This window comes from Ciconia boyciana, chromosome 2 (genome assembly GCF_034638445.1).
Source record: "Ciconia boyciana chromosome 2, ASM3463844v1, whole genome shotgun sequence".
Classification (NCBI taxonomy): Eukaryota; Metazoa; Chordata; class Aves; order Ciconiiformes; family Ciconiidae; genus Ciconia; species Ciconia boyciana.
In genome coordinates, this window is record NC_132935.1 from 43010858 (window position 1) to 43028347 (window position 17490).

The following is a 17490-nucleotide window of genomic DNA, read 5'->3' on the forward strand; positions in this document are numbered from 1 at the left end:
ATCCTGAGTTCTCCTACAAAAATGTTTCTAGCATGAGCCTGTTTTGTGTTTCTTCCAGGGACAACACACATGCAAGGAACACACTTTGATTCTTTGCAATGGCTTTGTTGTCTTGGGGGGGCAGTCAGGTTTCAATGATTAGGAGTTTTTTGTTTTGTTTTGTTTTTCTTTTAAAAACCTGACATCAGTAGATCTACCAGAGAGGCTTGACAGATTTCTTGTTCTTGATATTCTGAAAATTATAAATTATAGGGTTTGTGTTAGTTCCTTGAAGTTTTTTTCCATCTATTTTTATATTTAATCCACCAGAATTTTATCCTTTCTGTTTTCTTCATCCAGACATGGCTTCAGGTTTTCAAAAGATGCCTTCTTGCTTCTAAAGCTGGCATAAAAGCTAAAGAGCACATTGTTCTTTAACTTTGTCACACTTGCATACCTCCATATAAAATGATAGCAGAAGGCATATGATGCTAGCAGAGCAGTTCCAGACAACTGTGTTACATCTCTCATGGGATTCTGTTTACCCAAATTTTCCCCTAAGTCTTTCTAGAAGCTGGTTTTGTTCTTATCTCTCCTTCCCCATACATATGTATGCAACACAGTTCCAGATGGTTAGCAAGACATAAGTCAGGATAAACCTGGGTTATTTGTACCTAGTTTATTTATTCTCTTCATTCCTGGAACTGATCACCAGCAGCTTGATCAGCCTAAACAGAAGATTTATTGAAGACCTACAGAAAGCACTACAACCAGGTAATTGTAGTTTATCAACATGTTTTCTGAGCATGAAGCACTTGTGAAGTCAGTGCTGAGGATCCTTGGTACGGCTGCCCCAGTCATCCAGCCAACCAAATATAAAAAGGGACTTCACTTTTTCTTTCTGTGGACTAAATGCCTTGGCAGGGTATATATAAAAGCATAATGAGTTTGAAAGGCTGAACTAGCATTCATGTCCTGATCGGCTCTGTAGGGTCTAGCAAATTTGGAAGTGTGGGATCCAGTATTGCACAGATTCAGATGATGCAGCATCAGTGTAAGTCTGGGCACAGTGGTATTGTAACATGTCTTTGGGCTGTGGCCTCCAGCCCTCTGCCAGCCAGGCATGCTCTATTCAGGGCATGAGTTATCTGATGCTAAGAACAGGTAGGACCTCCTGAAGTAAGAGCGACCATGCATCTTGACTGTGCTCTTAGGAAGGAACAAAGCCTCTTTTGTCCCAACTGGTAAATGTCAGATCTCTCATGTCTTACCATCAACTATATTCCACAGCTTGACACAATTATTTTCCTTGGAAACTAAACTGTTCTTGCATTTAGGTTTGGTTTTTTTTATAGCAGCAACTTAAGTGCCCTTTCTGGGGCCCTGGGATGCCATGTCAGTGGCCATTTTCTCAAAGTGAGCTGTTTTTTTGGTTTTGCTTTATGTTCTCTGTTCTTAAGTAGCACAAGCTGCCTTTCAAACATCCAGCTATGCAGCAGTGAGAGCTAACTATTCAAAACCGGGTGGGTTAGCTCCTGCCTCATAGCAATCTGGGGTAACCACAGTCCGCATGGAAACCTCAGCTAGTTCTCATCAATCTCCCAGTACCTAACGAGTGAATCTGGCCACATTTACTAATTTCAGAAAGTACATATAAAGAAGATACTGTAAAGTGCTTGCATTCTCATGTCTAGTCATCAACAGCAGTAGCTCTGGATATATTAACCATATCAGAGTGTTACGTTTTGTGCTTTCTTGGTTATACAGATAGCATTGTCTACCAAGGGAAAGCATGAATTAAAAGTTCTAATTCTGGCCTTTTTTTTCTTTTTTTTATAACTAATGGCATCCACCACCCCCAACCTCCACCCCTAACCTCCCGCACGTGTCTCCTCTCTTCCTTCAAATGGGCACATGTGCAAAACTTGACTGGATGCAGTGAAGACAGATTTTATGTAATTTTATCTAATTCAAACTGAATCCCCAAATAAGAGCCAATACTAGTTAGTGCTGAAATGGGTTTAGGTCAAAATTAACTTTTTTCATGCTTTTCTTCACGATGAAAAGCAACTTCCACATGCTGTCTTGAGTTCTGTGAAGTTCAACAATTACTTTAGCAGTCAAGTGATTATAAGAAAGACAAGAAAAGCTGGCTAGAAGCATGAGAAGTACGCAGTTGTAGTAAACAGTTTCTAGGAAGAATGAGAAAGAAGGAAAAGAAAAAACACAGAAGTGTAATTTTATCATTCTGTATTACTCTTCACTTACTACAGCTATTACTGAAGGTTTAGTGTCTTTGGTTCCCAAATAGAAATATCAACAGACATTTAATAATCAGTTTTGAAAAAAGTAAGCATAAGCTACAATTCTGCTGCTACTGTCTTTATTTGGGGGTGGGGTGGGTGGGAGTATTACAGTTAAACATATTTGATAATTAAGCGGGGAATGGTTATCTGTTTCTCTTTGACATAGCTTCTGGCTTCCCATCAACAAGGAGCCTCTGTAACCCTGCTCCTGGCTTGTTCTGTTGTTTTCTTCTCTTTCCTTGGAGGCTTCTTCTGTGCTCACTTACTTCATATTATTTTTTTTTCCCCTTTTTTTTTCTGGTGTCATGCTTTATCTCAACCCAGGAAGAAAGACATAACAACACTATCTTCAAATGATAAAAATACTATATGACTTGGAGGTTATATAGTAGAAGTTACATACAGAACAGAAGGTATGATGAAGACGTAAGTGTGAAGATGTATGGATTGCTTCTGTATTCTGTCGTAAGATATATCTGCACAAAGAAAACAAAACAAAAAAATGTTTTACAGAATATACCGCAAATATTTGTAAATTCAATGGGACTTAAGTAGATGCTTAATATTTGACTTGTAGATCAATGTTTGCAGCATTAGCATCTGTGTTTATAAATTCATCCACTAGAACACAGATGAAAATAGGGGTAGAAAATGAATGGTTATTTTAAAAATTAACTATAATTTGAACATTTTACTTATACTTTATTTTAGCCATTTATCTGCTGCAAATACCTTAATGCAGTGCTCAAAGAGCCTCTTTCTATGCTTCAGTTAACCCAGCTGCCAAATATTTGTCTGCTTGTCAAATGAAAAGCCTTAAAACCAGTTAAAGAAGGCAAATGGAACAAAAAAGTCTACTGGCATCTATCCCAGTCTGCCATCAGCTAAGGATGCCATGGGACAATTTGATAGTAGAGGCACCATCCACCCCTGGACTTCTCCGAGCACGAGGCTGAGTTACGCTCCCTGCCCAGCCTGAAGTTCAATAGCCTGAGTGTTCAGCAGAGCAGGGAGGTGATTGCATTTGCCTTTGCAGGGCACCTGGGATAATAGGGTAATTCATAACTTAATAAATATTCTACTGCACATGTGCCAGGCTACAAAGAGCAAAGTAGGCTGCAAATTGGAAATGTAAATGTCCAGCTCTTTTTAAGTTACTTCCCCCAAAAGGGCGGAAGGAAAACCAGTTTTATTTTCAAGCCATGTGTTTTTCTCAACCACTTACCTCAAAAATGGTGAAAGGGTTTTGATTCAGATATGGCACAAGTGAAGCTGGCCCCAGAGACAAGTATAGAAAGTTGCATCTGAACAGAGACAGTAAAAAAGCTGACTGTAAATATGGGAACTGATAGGCTGGGGAGGCTGGATTTTTTTTAATAGTAGTTAATAGTATATATTATATAATACAGTAAGTTTAGAGATGTCATATACTTTGGCTGCATCCTTGTTTCTCTCTCATCTAACAGTTCCATTAAAATGTTTTGCAGATAACACAAAAGCCACACATAAAGTTTTTGAAGGAACGTATCATTGCACTGACGTGCCAGTAGATGAATGTCACCCGAAATTCTCTTTGTATAGAAAGTGACAGAACTTCTCCAGACCTCCCTTAAAGTTGTAAATCCTTGTATAGCTTTTGGGAGTGAAATGATTGCTATTAGATGTTTTCTAATTTAAAGGGGAGAAAAAGGATATTCTTAAAATTTAATTAATCATTCCTGTCACCAGCTGACTTTCAGAGGAAATAAATTTCTTTAAATTTTTTTAAAACATTTTCATGCTTGCATAGTTCATTTAAAAAGCTGTGTATTGAATTGAAAACAGCATTCGGAAAAGTGTCCTCACCATGAAAATCAGCACTACCTGACAAATCATAGCAAGGGTAGTATGAAAGAGCCATTTGCACTGGGAGATGAGGGAGGTGGCTGGAGGAGGCAATGAGACAAGCCAGACACAGGGAGAGGGGATACACCCCCAAAACCGAACCTATTTGCTACAAGCCTTTCAACCAGTGAAGCTTTCATTGAAAAATAAGTTTATGCTGGCACATGAATTTCTGTGCTACCTGCCCACTGGACTGTCAGGACCCCGTATGGCTTAAACTAAGGTCTTGAATTAGTGCTTAAAATTAGACGAGGCCACCGATTCAGTTCAGAGCAGTCACCTGTTACCACCAGGTTGTAGTAGTCTCTTGTTTAGTTAAAAGAAGCATAGCCTTCCCCTCACTGGTCACTCCCAGACCCCAAAAATCCAACTGTCCTGGCCCATGAAAACGAAAAACTGTCTAATTTTAAATGCTCTGCAAACCATTACCAGCCCCCAAACTGTCTGTGAGGTTTTTTTCTTTCTTTTCTTGATGATTGCACTGTGTGCTAATGATGATGATGATTAGTTAGTGCTATACTTTAACCACACAAAAGATTCAGCAATGTATACTAGTACACAAGCAATGGTGGATTCTTCATTGGAAAAGAAATTTCTTTTATATACAAAGGATTTTAAGAGTAAAAAGCTCAGTTTTCTATATCAAAGGTGTGTTGCTTTTTTTTTCAGGAAAGAGGAGAATCAATCCCTAGATATTAGCATAAGCATTTGTGCCTGCCAGAACAAAGTGATTGGCTCTACCTCACATCAGGAACATTTCACAAGAGTGTATGAGAAGCCATTCTTCCTCTGAATGGGTAAGGGTCTCTCAAAAAGGAAATATACCTGGTGCAAGGGTGCGGGAAGGGGCCATTGATAGAATGAAGTACCTTCTGGGTGTTCTCAGAAACATCTTCCAACAGTCATAATTATTGAAAGATTATTTTGTAATGTATGTATTTTCTACTTAAAAGAAAAACATGAGATCATAATGCTGCAAAAATTACAAGTATTAATATTTCTTGAAATTTTTTCAGGAGGCATGGCTACCATACTCAAAACCACCTTCTATGTATACCACAATAATTAATTTTATTTGCCTAAAAATCAACTGCTTGACCACAACCCTCTTAAGCACTAATACTATCTTTTCCTCAGTTTTAAACCAGTAGATAATACTGCTCCCCTTGATCTGCATCTGGAAAACCTGTTGCATGTGCAGAGGTAGGAATGTTGGAAGTGCGATTGTGTGCATCTATGTATAGTTGCTCTTACAACATTTAAGTGATTGTTGCAGGGGAAAAAGACTTTTCTGTTTCATCGTATTTCCTGGGAGACTAACCAAACCGTATTCCGTATTTGTAACAATGATGTCTGTTAGGCTGGTGTGAAAGGACATGTACGAACTCTGTTTTCATGACAAGTGAAGTAGGAACTTCTGCTGTATATTTAGGTGAAAGACAAGTTTAATAGACTTGCTTTACTCTCTTGTAAGTTGTTCTCTTAAACAGAACTGCTGGGTCTTCTACGAAATGGCATTACAGACTCTACAGTTGTTGTTCCTGCTCCCCTACTGCAACCTCGTAATTTCTATGTAGTAGGCTGCAGCTGCCGCTTTGCCACATTAGCTTTTTAGAGAAGTCAGCAAGCCCTTTGAAACCAAAACTTAATATTTGATGCCTAATGGATCACTTTCATGTTATGTTGTGGATCTAACCAGCTGTTCTGAACAATCACAGTGTAATGATTTCCTCAGTGGCTAATAATTCCTGTTTCTAAAGCACATCTTTAACACCACAGTATCTCCTTTAGTTCCAGGTCCTAAGTTTTATGTTATTATTCCTGTTTCTGTCAGGTTTTGAGTAATTTAACTTGGCTAGTTCACACAGGGTCAGGTCACAACAGGAGAAGCATTACTGAATTGGCTTTAGTCTTTCTTTGCAGACTCCAGAGAAGGGCATCTCTTCGGAAGTCCCACAGAAGTCAATCTGACACCTGGATGTCATCTAGATAAAATTGTGAGATGCAACTAATATCCTGCTGCAGTAGTCCTGCACCATCAAGATGGCGATTCCCCCTTGCTTTAAATCTCCTCATCATCTGTGGCAAGCATTTGCTAAATTTTGTGCTTGCAAATGTTCATCATCTGAAAACCAGTTGGATCAAGAATATCGCAAGGAGGGAACTAATCTTAAAGGGATGAGGAAAAACTTCTCAGGAAAAAAAAAACACATGATGCAGTGATGCATTCCATATCAAGAGAAGTTTTTCCTCTAGTCTTAAGGCAGTGTGAGGTCAGGATCATTCCTTAAATTATCCCTGCTCCATGATAGAGAGGCAGCACAAGCACCGTGAAACAATTCCCTCCTACTCTGTCTCGCCAAAGAATTAGATTAGATTAAACTGGTCTTTGGAAGAAAAAAATGTGATCAGTGACTTCATAACTGGGCTCTAAAACAATAGACAGAGGGTCATGGGCAAAAATATATGTGGACTACATATATTGGTAAACATAACTGCTGTAAAATTAATCAACTTTTTCTTCTTCAAGGACAGACATCCAGCCATGCAAACACCCTGCCGCTGGTAGCTTCCCACAAAGTCTTTGCAGGAGGCAAACATAAGGAGGAAAGACAACTCCAAAGTCTTTATTAGCACACTATTGCGAGAGTTTGTACGCACCAGCATGTACCGCTAGTTCCTAAATGCTCTGAGTACAAAGCGGCCGAAGAGAAGCCAGCGAGGTAAGCGTAGCAAACAATCTGCATCCTGGAAGCCATTTCCAATTCAGTTGGTACAACAGCTTGCTACGTTCAAAGAATCACGTGGATATTCTTTGACTAGATGCAGCTTTTCAACATGTGCTACAAACTATTGCAGTCGTCTTGAACTGTCTATTTTTTCCAAAGTAAAGCAGATGACGACAAACTGTGCCAAGCAGTGCTGCCTCAAGTGGCCAAATCTGGATTGGAGAGATTTGTGTAGTTTGGAATATATTTTTTATACTTGATTAACCTTTCCACACATGAAGTCTTCCAAGGTGATTTCCAAAATGAAAACTGGATGCAAAAATACCAGTTTTGTTTGTGCGTCCACTAGTTCTGCTTTCACTGAACTGATGCTGGGGATTTTTTGTACAGGAATTGCATGCCCCCCTCTTGGTAACGTGGCCTGGGTAACAACAGATGATATGGTAGGAACGTGAGTGTAAATAGTGTGTGCGAACAGAACACCCAAATCAGCATGTTCTGAGAGGATGTTTGCCCAAAACCTGATCACACGAAGAGGAAATTAACAATAACAAACTTGCTTAAGACATTGATCACCCAGATTAAACAGTAACCAGGGGATTAGATTACCAAGAGCCTTTTGAGAAGTTAGCTTTAAAAGCTGCATGAGAATTTGTGATTGTTGGAAGAAACCTTGGGTGGGAAAGCAGTACCAGAGCAGCAGGCATCATTACTTCTAAGGCTGCAGAGCATCCTCCCCATCGGACATGGCCAGTAGCTGCCACCCCACTCCCAGTACAGGCTGGGGGACTGACAGGATGAGGCATAGCAGCAGGGACCCACCTCTCAGGAGTGCGTATGGGAACTCACGGGGGATGCTTTCACCGGCATGTGGATTGGCTCCACAGGTACATGTGCCCACATCTCCAACAAGAAGGATTTAGAAACAGGAACCTGCACTGCCAGAAGTGGGAGTATGCATTTGTAACCCACACTTCTTGCAAGAGAGGAGATGTGCAGAGAGCTGTGTGAATGCCTAAGTGGGATCAGTTGTAGAAGGGTACGTAAGAAATTTGTAGGTGCCAGTTAACACTTTGTAAGCATCTAGTGTTGTGATTTCTGTTGTACTGCCAATACTGATCCACAATATATAGTTCACTGATTACTGGCAAATTACATGTTGCTAATCAATAAACTGCCTTGGTGCTGTCAAGACTGTGAGAGTTGCACAGTTATTCTCTGCAAAAAGTTGCTGTTTCATTATTACAAATTTGACAGAGTGTCACATCTGCAGAGCAAGGAGTGGAGAAGCAACAAACATTCTTCCAGACAAGCAGAGAACACATACTTCATCAATTTGAAAAAAATCTTAAGACTGAACTAAGGCAGGACAAATTCAAATAATATCCTCCTGAAAGTAGCCCAGATGTACAACCCTGTTGCAATCCTGAGTGTTCAAAGACATGTTGCAGTGATGTACCACAGATTCAGTGTCACTAGAAATGCTGTAGCATATTAGCAGTTAAGTATTTTTTGACACTGTGATTTGTGTCAGAAGAACAAGGCAACACAGGCTGACAAAGGAGAAGTTTCAGGGAAGTCATGCTCTAACCAGGTCAATATTAGAAGCCAAGTGTATTATCTGTCAGGCGTAAAGTACATATTTAGAAAGAAAGAGCTTGCAATAATAATTATGAAGCTCATGCTGCCCACTTGAAAAAGTCTCTTAATGATCAATATTTGCAGCAACATTTGTCAACAGTAAAGGAGTCCGTCAAAGCACAATTGCTCTTTTTCTGAGCCATGGATCTAGTTCATGTTTTCCATAGTTACATAAAAAATGTTTAAGGTAAAGAGAGCCTAGTATTTTGAGGGGGGGCTGCATTTTTATAGGGTGATCTTTATGTCACAATTGACATGAAAATTTTAAAAATTCAAAATGGACAGGCTAGGTGCAATATGAGAACTCTGGCTGCAGACCAGTGCTCATGCACTATGCGCTCTGTCTGTCTGCTACCTGCCGAGAACATTAGTTGCCAGTTAGCAACTACCCAACTACACAAATCAAGCTTTAAAAAGGGGATATTTTCAGTTGCAGTGGGTTTTCTGGAAGTTTCAATAGCTGAGGCAGCTGTAGACACTGTAAATACAGATGTTCAAAATCTAGAGAGGACAAAGAGATACTAACAGGTACTACCTAACTGCTGAGCAAAGAACTTGGAGGAGAGTTCTGGGACATGATACAACTGAATAACTTCAAGATAACACAAGAGGATTATCAGATACCTACAATTAAGATGAAGCAGATGCTGAAGCCTTTCTTAAAAGGCTTGAAAACAGCTTTCATTGGATTGCTGCTGACTGGTTTAGATACTCCACCATCTACTGATGATTTCCTGAGAAGCCTCGGGTATGATCCTGCTTCACAGGTATTTTATGATCAGAAGTTCAAACAAAATCTTTAAAAGTGTGTTCTGATTTCAAAGACCTTGGAGAAGAAAGCAATTTTCAAAGTAAATACGAATATATTTTAGCAATGTGTTAATCACTACTGAAAGCAAAGACCAGAGGCATTAGGCTGGCATAACCCCGGTAGCTTCTAGGGAGCTGCTCACATCAAATAATCACTACGAAAAATGACAAAGCAGGTTTAAGGAAGCTACTGTGAGCCCTGCCAAAACCATCCGCAGGCCACCTGTGTGAAATAAGTAGAATAAAACTAGTCAAAAGAATGGCATCAGAATCAGTAGAATAAAACTAGTCAAAAGAATATGCAAAGCCTGGGGAATACGCCTGTCCTTTGAACCACCCCAAAGGTGAGGAGTTCAGCATTCACCAGAAGACAGCACAAGCCTCCATTTCGAGAAGTTATTACAATACTTTAGAAGATGCTGAGTAACAGCAGGCACAAGCCCGTTCAGTTAACTCTTCGGTCAGACAGGTAGACTCATACCAGGATCTACTCTTGAATTGACCACTCTAGCACTACAAGAACATCTAGATCTCCTCAAAGATCCTTTTCATCACACAAACAAAGGAAGACAGAAGGTTAATTGACATCTAGACTAAATGGATTTAGATTTGTAGAATATTGGGACACTTTTCTATAAAAAAACTGTATAATTTAGCCTGTCACAGAGGAAAAAAGAAATCTTCCCAGGCAAAACTTAGCAAGATTAAATGCAATGGCATTAAGTAGCTAAAGAATCAGGTGACTATTCATTTAGCACAAAGTAAAGGTGTTCAGGCTAAAATTAAGCAAAGGACCAAAAACCTGACAAGAACCTAACTCCCTACACATACATATTTAATTAATAGCAAATGAATTACTAATTTGGAAGCTAAATTGAATCTAATTGGTTTTACTATAAGCTGACAGAAAATATATGGATAACAAAATATTCAAATCAGAGACTGTTTCTGAAGGACGAACTGGTCAAAGGAGAAGGGAGACAATCCCCCCCCCTGTAATCTATAATAAAGTCAGAAAGTGTCATGAATGCACATGGAACAATATTCTGAGTGATAAATCATGAAATTAGGTATTAAATTGTTTCTGCTACAGACTGCTAAGTCGTGTTAAAAGCATATCTTGCTTCTTAATAATTTACCTGCTTAATTATGTGACATGAGGAAAACACTCCTGAAAGATTAATCTAAAAAGCATATGCCAACAGCATCTTTATACGCCCAAACTCACAACCTGTAACTAAACTGAAGTTAGCATTAGCTGGGGAGAAAAACCTACATTAAAACCAATATGTAACCAAAGGAAAAACAGGCATGATATAACATATGAATCAGAAGCTAAGAATGACAGAATATTCAGAAGGTAAGCAAAAGTTTTATTGACAATGGATACTTACCCATGTGAATAGCATGAAGGGGTGTTTTGTTTTGTTTTTTTTTTTAATAGTGTATTTCAAAGAAAGCAGGAAGTTCAGAGGCATTTCTGTTCTACAGTTGTAGAGAACAAACAACATATTTATATCACTAAATTCTAACAGTAGCTAAGGAAAGCCTTAAACATAAGAACAGAAGTAAGGTGGTTTTTAAATCAGCAGCTCCAGATAGCTTGCATCCAAGAATTTTAAGAGCTGGCAAAGGAGACTTGTGTACTGTTAATGTAGATTTTCCATAAGCTTTGAAAAATCTGGGGAAGCCCGGGGGGGGGGGATCTCAGAGAAAGCTGAGGTGGTGCCAGTACTAGGAAAAAAAACCCTAAGAAAGGAACAAATTCGGGAACTTACTGTGAACCTTGCATTAATCCCAGGGAAAGAAAAAATGCTGACTTCTTGATATAGGAACAAGAAGTAAATGAGGAAATTTTACTTAAATTACACAGCTTAAATGTATGGAAAAAAGCGTCTTTTCAGATTGACTTTTTTTTCTCATGCAATTAGAGCATACGTTTGGTAGACAACAGGAACAGTGTTGATATAACACGTTTGTACATTGACTTGTTCAGTAGGACACTGAGAAACTGGCATAGTTGTGCACGTGTAGTTCATAGTAAGTAAATTAAAACTAAAGTTACAGGTCTGTGTCATCAATGAGGAATCCATCAGACATATTTCTAATGGAATCCCCTAGGAATTAGTTCTTGGCACCAAGCTAGTCAATATTTTACCTGGAAATCAAGTTTACTAAGAACATTCATAAAAGCTCTAAGTAAATAACGTAGCAAGCTTGCTGATTGGGAACCATGTGGATTACTGGAAAATTAAGTGTTTCAGTATCACCAGTATGAGGTCATGTATTTGAAAGGGATGAATATAAAACACTATAGATGGAAAACTTCCCCAGGAAGTAGTTGGAATAGCTGATAACAGAGTAAACATGGGTTCCTTATGCATAAGTGAGTTCAAAATTGTTAATATAATTGTTAAATGGCTCAGGAAACAAACCACCAGAAACAAATGCTGCCTTCATTGCAGGGAGGAAGAGGCCAGAGAAACAGGACTATCACCAAACCAGATTTTTCACGTACTGATCTCCATCGGCAAAAAACATTGCTGCATTTCAGGAAGCACTGATAGGATGACTACTTCTGGATCTGCGTTTATTGGAACTGCTTTATCAGAATATAGCATCTAGTCCAAAGAAATTATTAGTAAACCAGAGATTTCAAAGAGCAAGTACAAATGATCCCAGTGCAAAACAAGTCTAAAATTGAGCACCACAATGGAACAATTGGCATACAAACGTTATCTCCATCGCATGAGGTTTAAGGACTACATGAAGACCTATTCAAGTATTAAGAGGGGCAGGGGGAGGAATTATATTAAGTGCAGTGGGATAGCTGAAAGTAAGTTCAGACTAAAATACCAAGGAGTGTTTTTTGAACAACTGTAGTAATTACTAAGTTTCCAAAGGTGGCAGTAGTTTTGCTAACAGTATTCATGTCTATGATTACTGGACACCCCCCCCCAACTAGAATATTATTTTTCATAGATAATTACAATGATGTTACTATAGGCCATCATTTCATAACATACAACATGTTTCTCCAGTCAGATAAATCTCTCAAGTTGTGATATAACTAGAAACAGGCATGCTCTCAGCAAAATGCTTGTTTTGGGATTGGCAGTTACCAGCATCCAGGCCAAATCAATTACTGTTTTCATTAACAAAAACCCAAACATCCCTCCAATGCCCAATCTGAATAAATAAAGGGACTTCAATGAATAAAATGAAGTTAGCTTCTTACATTGAGGATTGAATGAAACGAGCATTTTTACCTAAAGCTGCTTAAAACTTCTGATCTCACACCTCTGCTTTCAGTAGCGACTGAAAAGGAAAAAAAAAAACACCAGAAAACTTAGATGGGAGTGGGCTCACTGTCACGGGAAGCCACGAAGACCTGCCCGTGTGTCAAACCCCCCAAGAGAAAGCCGAAGTCTACCGGTAGCGGCAACGACGAGCGCAAGGCGCCCAGGGGGCCCGAGGGGCAGCGGCGCTGTGCGGGGGCACGGCAGCCCCACGAACTGCTCTCGCCCCGGAGACCGGCCCGCTCAGCACGTCCCGTGGCCGGCCCCGGAGCTCGGCCCTGCCGGGTGCGCAGCAGCAGCAGCCGCCCCTGCCCCTCACCGCCGCGGAGCCCGGCAGGGCAGGCGAGGCCGCTCCCGGCCCCCTCTCCCCTCTTTACTCGCCGTCAGCGCCGCGACTTAGCGCCTACGAAGCCGCTACCGCGCGGCACGCAAAAGGCCAGGCCGACCCGGCTTCCCCTCCCCAGCACTTCCGGGCCCGGCCCTGGGGTGAAAGGTCCCGCAGCGCCCGGATAGAGGCGGCGCCGCTCGCTATATAAGCGCCCCGCCGCCACCGCGCCCTCCTCTCCCCGCGCCGCCCGTCGCCGCTGCCTCCTGGCTCACCGCTGTTCGCTGGGCCCCGCACCGCCCCTCGCCCGGGAATAAGTCGGTCAGGAAGGCCCTGCAGCCGCCATGGTGAGGCGGGAGGCGCCGGGGAGTGGAGGGGAGAGGGGCCGCCGCCTCTCGCCGCCGGCAGCGCCGCGTGGCTGCTGGGGCCGGGCGGCCGCGTGTGCCCCGCCGGTGCCGGCCCTCGGCCGCCGCCTGGGCCTTGGCCCCGGGGCAGGGCTGCGTGTCGTGGGGGGAAGCGTGAAGGATCCTCTGCTGCTGAGGCGGCTTCCCTGAGCCCCTCGCAGTCGGGGGCGCGGGAGGGCAGCTCCTCAGGCCTGGGCCCTGCGCCGGCTGCCCCCGAAGCCGGCCTGCAGGGAGGGCGGTGCGTGAGCCCGGGACGCACCAGGCCGCGGCGGCCGCAGCGCTCCCTCCTCGCAGAGCTCCCCTTCGGGAGCGGCGCCGGTGGCGGCCGGGCCGCCGCTGCCCGCGGGGAAGCGCGAGCCGAGAGGAGGCTACCTCGGCCCGGCGTGAGTGGTGGTGGAAAGGCCTCTCCTGCGTTTGCCCTTAAAACCGGCCTTTACTAGAGGAATGTGCGTCAGTTAGTACGACGGGTAGTATCTCATCAATCGGAGAAATGCTGTGTTTCAGTCACGTTTTTTAAGACCTTTCTTCCTCCGTATTTTGACTTTTATTTTCTTTCATCAGTTCACTTGGTCCACATTAATGCCCAATTATTTGCAAGGGTTTAATTGCATAAGCTCTTCACATCAGTCTCCTGAGTGGCCGAATTAGTCTTTCTGGCCAGGTGCCCCTTTTTATTCTCACTGTTTAAGTTGTTGCTGTTTTATTGATATCTTTGCTACTTAATCCGTGGTGAGGTTAAGTTGTAAGATACATGAAATCTGAAAAGTGTTTCTTGTTGAGGACGAGGAGTATTCGTGACTGGACAGCCTCCTGTACAGAGGCAAACCAGGGAGGGATGTTCTTGCAGCTTTCCACTGTGAGATGCAGTTAGACACTAAAAAACTGCATCTCCTCAGAGCAGTTAGGATTTTGCCTTTCCTTTCTGTTCCCACCCTTTCTTCCATGCCACTGTACCCTTTGGATATGTCATCTAGTCAGTAGCATAAAATAGTCCCATAGCTAAATTGTTCTCTACACTCTAGATGTCTGTTTTTAAGAGGCTGCAGGTAGCGTTAGTTGCTGTTGACTGTAGTGTCTGATATTTGTAACTTCAACATTTTAGGCGTTTAAAGATACTGGCAAAGCACCTGTGGAACAAGAGGTAGCAATCCATCGCATTAGAATTACTTTGACAAGTCGCAATGTAAAATCACTTGAGAAGGGTGAGTGATACTCTTTTTTTTTTTAACTGGGGTAGCTTGTTAAGTAATGAATGGTATATATGATATTGCAAAATGCAATGAATTGAAACCAGTTGTAATTAAAGATGTTAGCATTTGCCTGTTTGTATGTGACTTGGCTAACAAAGTCAACCCAAAGTGCTTTGTACACTGACTAATTTTTAATGGAAGCTAGTGTTTGGGGTTTTTCATCACACTGAAAACTTCATGTTGTAATGACTAACTTGAGAGAGTGCAGCTTCTTCCCTTTAGTTCTTGTGGGGATTTTAGTTGTCACTATTTGAATGTTTAAGAACTGAAAGGCCCCAGTTTCTCAATTGACATTTTGTCACTCTTGTTATGAAGAGTTTAGTTTAGAAATTTAACATTCTTTAATAAATTATTTAGTCTTGTTTAGGAACTGGCTTTGGCAGTGTTTTAATGATATAATGTAAATGTTGTAGCATCACTGTTTGATGCAGGGTCTTCAGGCTGATAACAGCTTAAATACAGCTCAAACTTGTAGTAATGGCTTTTGCCTACTGTTGTAACATGATTTTGCTAACCATGGCATAACGCTTCCACTTGGATGTGGTTGGCTATGAGGATAAACCTTAAAATGAATGCCAATGATCATTTCATACGCTATTCTGAGCCAACTTCTTGTTTGAAATCTTCCCTTAAGAAAACAAGCAAAAAAAATACTCACAAACCTGAGCTATTTTTTTTTTTTTTCAGTCTGTGCTGACTTGATCAGAGGCGCTAAGGAAAAAAACCTAAAGGTGAAAGGACCTGTTCGCATGCCCACCAAGGTACTTAATACTGTTTTCCTGTCTTAAAAGTTTGGGGTTTTTTCTGCAAATGTGCACTTAAAACATCTTTTCTTTAAAAAACAAAAGTTGAGATGAAAAGCAGTACTACTAAACTGATGGTGATGCGGTGTAAACGGATAATGACTTCACAAGTTGCTTTGACACCTGGGGCAACTGTTTAGTGCAAAACATGTTGAACATGGAAGGGGATTTTTTGTCCTTCAATTTATTTCAATTGTGATTTTTTTAATTAAATTGACTATAGGGAAGGAGTGTTAACTTCAGTAGAATATAACTTAAGAAGTAACTTTCCAGTGACATAGATACCATACAGTATTTTTAGGTGGATTGATTTGATGGTAGATTAGTCTTCTGTATGCATCAACTAAATACCCTGTGTTCATGACTTCTCTTCAGACTCTGCGAATCACTACCAGGAAGACACCTTGTGGTGAAGGTTCCAAGACCTGGGATCGTTTCCAAATGCGTATCCATAAGCGGCTCATTGACTTACACAGTCCTTCTGAGATCGTGAAGCAGATCACTTCCATCAGCATTGAACCAGGTGTAGAAGTTGAAGTTACTATTGCCGATGCCTAAATGATGGTCATCGTTGAATAAAGTTGATTTACAAATTTTCATCACTGTTTGTTTTCATATGCGTGCCAAGAGTCTTGGGTAGCCCTGTGATGATTTTCACGAAGAAGGACAACAGAGATCATAACCAAAATGCTGTGTGAGAGGATTGTATGATATTTAAGGAACAATATGCCAGTTGTAAACATCAAGAAGATGAAACTTGGGCATCATAGTTTCATTGGAGGTTGGTGACTGTATGGATGTGCAGCACTGAAATTATTAAAAATATATTTTCCATAAAGGATTTAACTTTAGCTGAAATCTTAATCTATACCCAGACAAGCAGCAGCATTAAAATTGATGTTTAGGTAAATTACCAAGTTTTCAATTCTTAATTTTTGCTATGCTAGGCTGAACTAACACTTAGCTTACTTGGCTGTTTTTTTCCATGCTTTTCACAGTCAATGGATCCTGAGGGTGTTAGTTATAAAACTTCGTAATTTGTGGTGAATACACTGAATTTAGCAAGTTCTTTCTTTAGACTTGCATGTAGAGTCACAAAACTAAGCTGTGGAACTCTCTAGTTGTCTTTCTAGGTTTAGATTTCCATAGATTTGAATATTAAAGGTAATATTAAAGGTAAGTTTCATATATATGGCAATAAAACAGCCATTTTCATTGCTGCTACTTAGGCCTCTCAAGTTTGGTGGTGGGTTTTTTGCTTCTGCAAACTAATCCTTAAAGGAACTAGGATTAATTCTTAAACCTACAAGACATAAACCCCCGAGTTAAATGAAAGAACACTGTTTCATTTCATCCACTTAAGATCAGGTTGCTGCTTCTGCTTCAAGCATGGGAGAGAACTTGGATTCTGATTAAACAAGCAGAAGTGAGGAAACATGTGGTTGTGTGGACCTTGAGGTCGCATTTGTATTTGCTAAGACCTGAAACACTGGCCAAAGCTTGAGCTTTCTTAAGGGATTCAAGAGTCCCTCACCTGCCCACTTGTTTTAATTTCCTTAAATGTAAAGCCTTAGAAGGATTATATCCCTATACTTAGCAGGCTCAAGAGCTTTGGTAGAAGGGAGAGGTGTGAAACTTAGTTGCATTTACACACATGGATTGCAACAAGCCTGCATCCTTGGGAAACATCTCAAAGAACTGTGTGAGCAGAGAAAAAAAACCTGTGTCTTCCTAAAGGTTAGTTTCTGGTAATATGTTATAAGTATGAGCTGCCTGACAAACATTTCTAGCCTTAGTTTTAAAATTATTTATATTTTATGGGGTGCTCTGAAAAGCATGGTGCAAACTTCACTTTGTGAGACTGGTCAGATTAAAAGGGGATAAACTGGGGCAGACAAACAACAGACTAGAAGTGTCACTAGCTGAGACTGACTGTGTGTGATTAGTTACTGACTTTCACCCAAGTCATCTTCCCTCTGCTGAACCCAATAGCCTTCTGACCAAAAGCACTTGGACGGATCTAGGGAGGGGAGAGCGGGCTAGCTTTGACATAATTTCTG

General features: G+C 41.0%; 1 protein-coding gene, 1 long non-coding RNA gene and 1 other non-coding gene across 3 annotated transcripts; 2 read left to right on the forward strand and 1 right to left on the reverse strand.

Annotated features, from left to right (window-relative positions):
• Positions 1 to 2361: 2361 nt before the first annotated feature.
• Positions 2362 to 13116, reverse strand: LOC140647638 (uncharacterized). Its single transcript, XR_012040884.1, has 4 exons — positions 12783 to 13116; positions 12619 to 12667; positions 3511 to 3589; positions 2362 to 2761 (listed from the first exon to the last, which is right to left on the reverse strand). It is a non-coding gene; the product is annotated as an uncharacterized lncRNA (long non-coding RNA).
• A 44-nt stretch (positions 13117 to 13160) lies between these two features.
• Positions 13161 to 16029, forward strand: RPS20 (ribosomal protein S20). The gene is made up of 4 exons (XM_072852462.1): positions 13161 to 13320; positions 14480 to 14579; positions 15315 to 15388; positions 15806 to 16029. The coding sequence occupies exons 1-4, from the start codon at positions 13318 to 13320 to the stop codon at positions 15986 to 15988; spliced, it is 360 nt and encodes a 119-aa protein (XP_072708563.1). The 5' UTR covers positions 13161 to 13317; the 3' UTR covers positions 15989 to 16029.
• On the forward strand, positions 15173 to 15237 carry LOC140648715 (small nucleolar RNA U54). Its single transcript, XR_012041327.1, has one exon. It is a non-coding gene; the product is annotated as a small nucleolar RNA U54 (small nucleolar RNA).
• Positions 16030 to 17490: the final 1461 nt, after the last annotated feature.

Excerpts from the sequence above, each read along its gene's own strand:
- RPS20 (XM_072852462.1), top strand. Across the intron at positions 14,580-15,314 it reads TGTAAAATCACTTGAGAAGG|TCTGTGCTGACTTGATCAGA; the intron begins GTGAGTGATACT and ends TTTTTTTTTCAG. Across the intron at positions 15,389-15,805 it reads CTGTTCGCATGCCCACCAAG|ACTCTGCGAATCACTACCAG; the intron begins GTACTTAATACT and ends ACTTCTCTTCAG.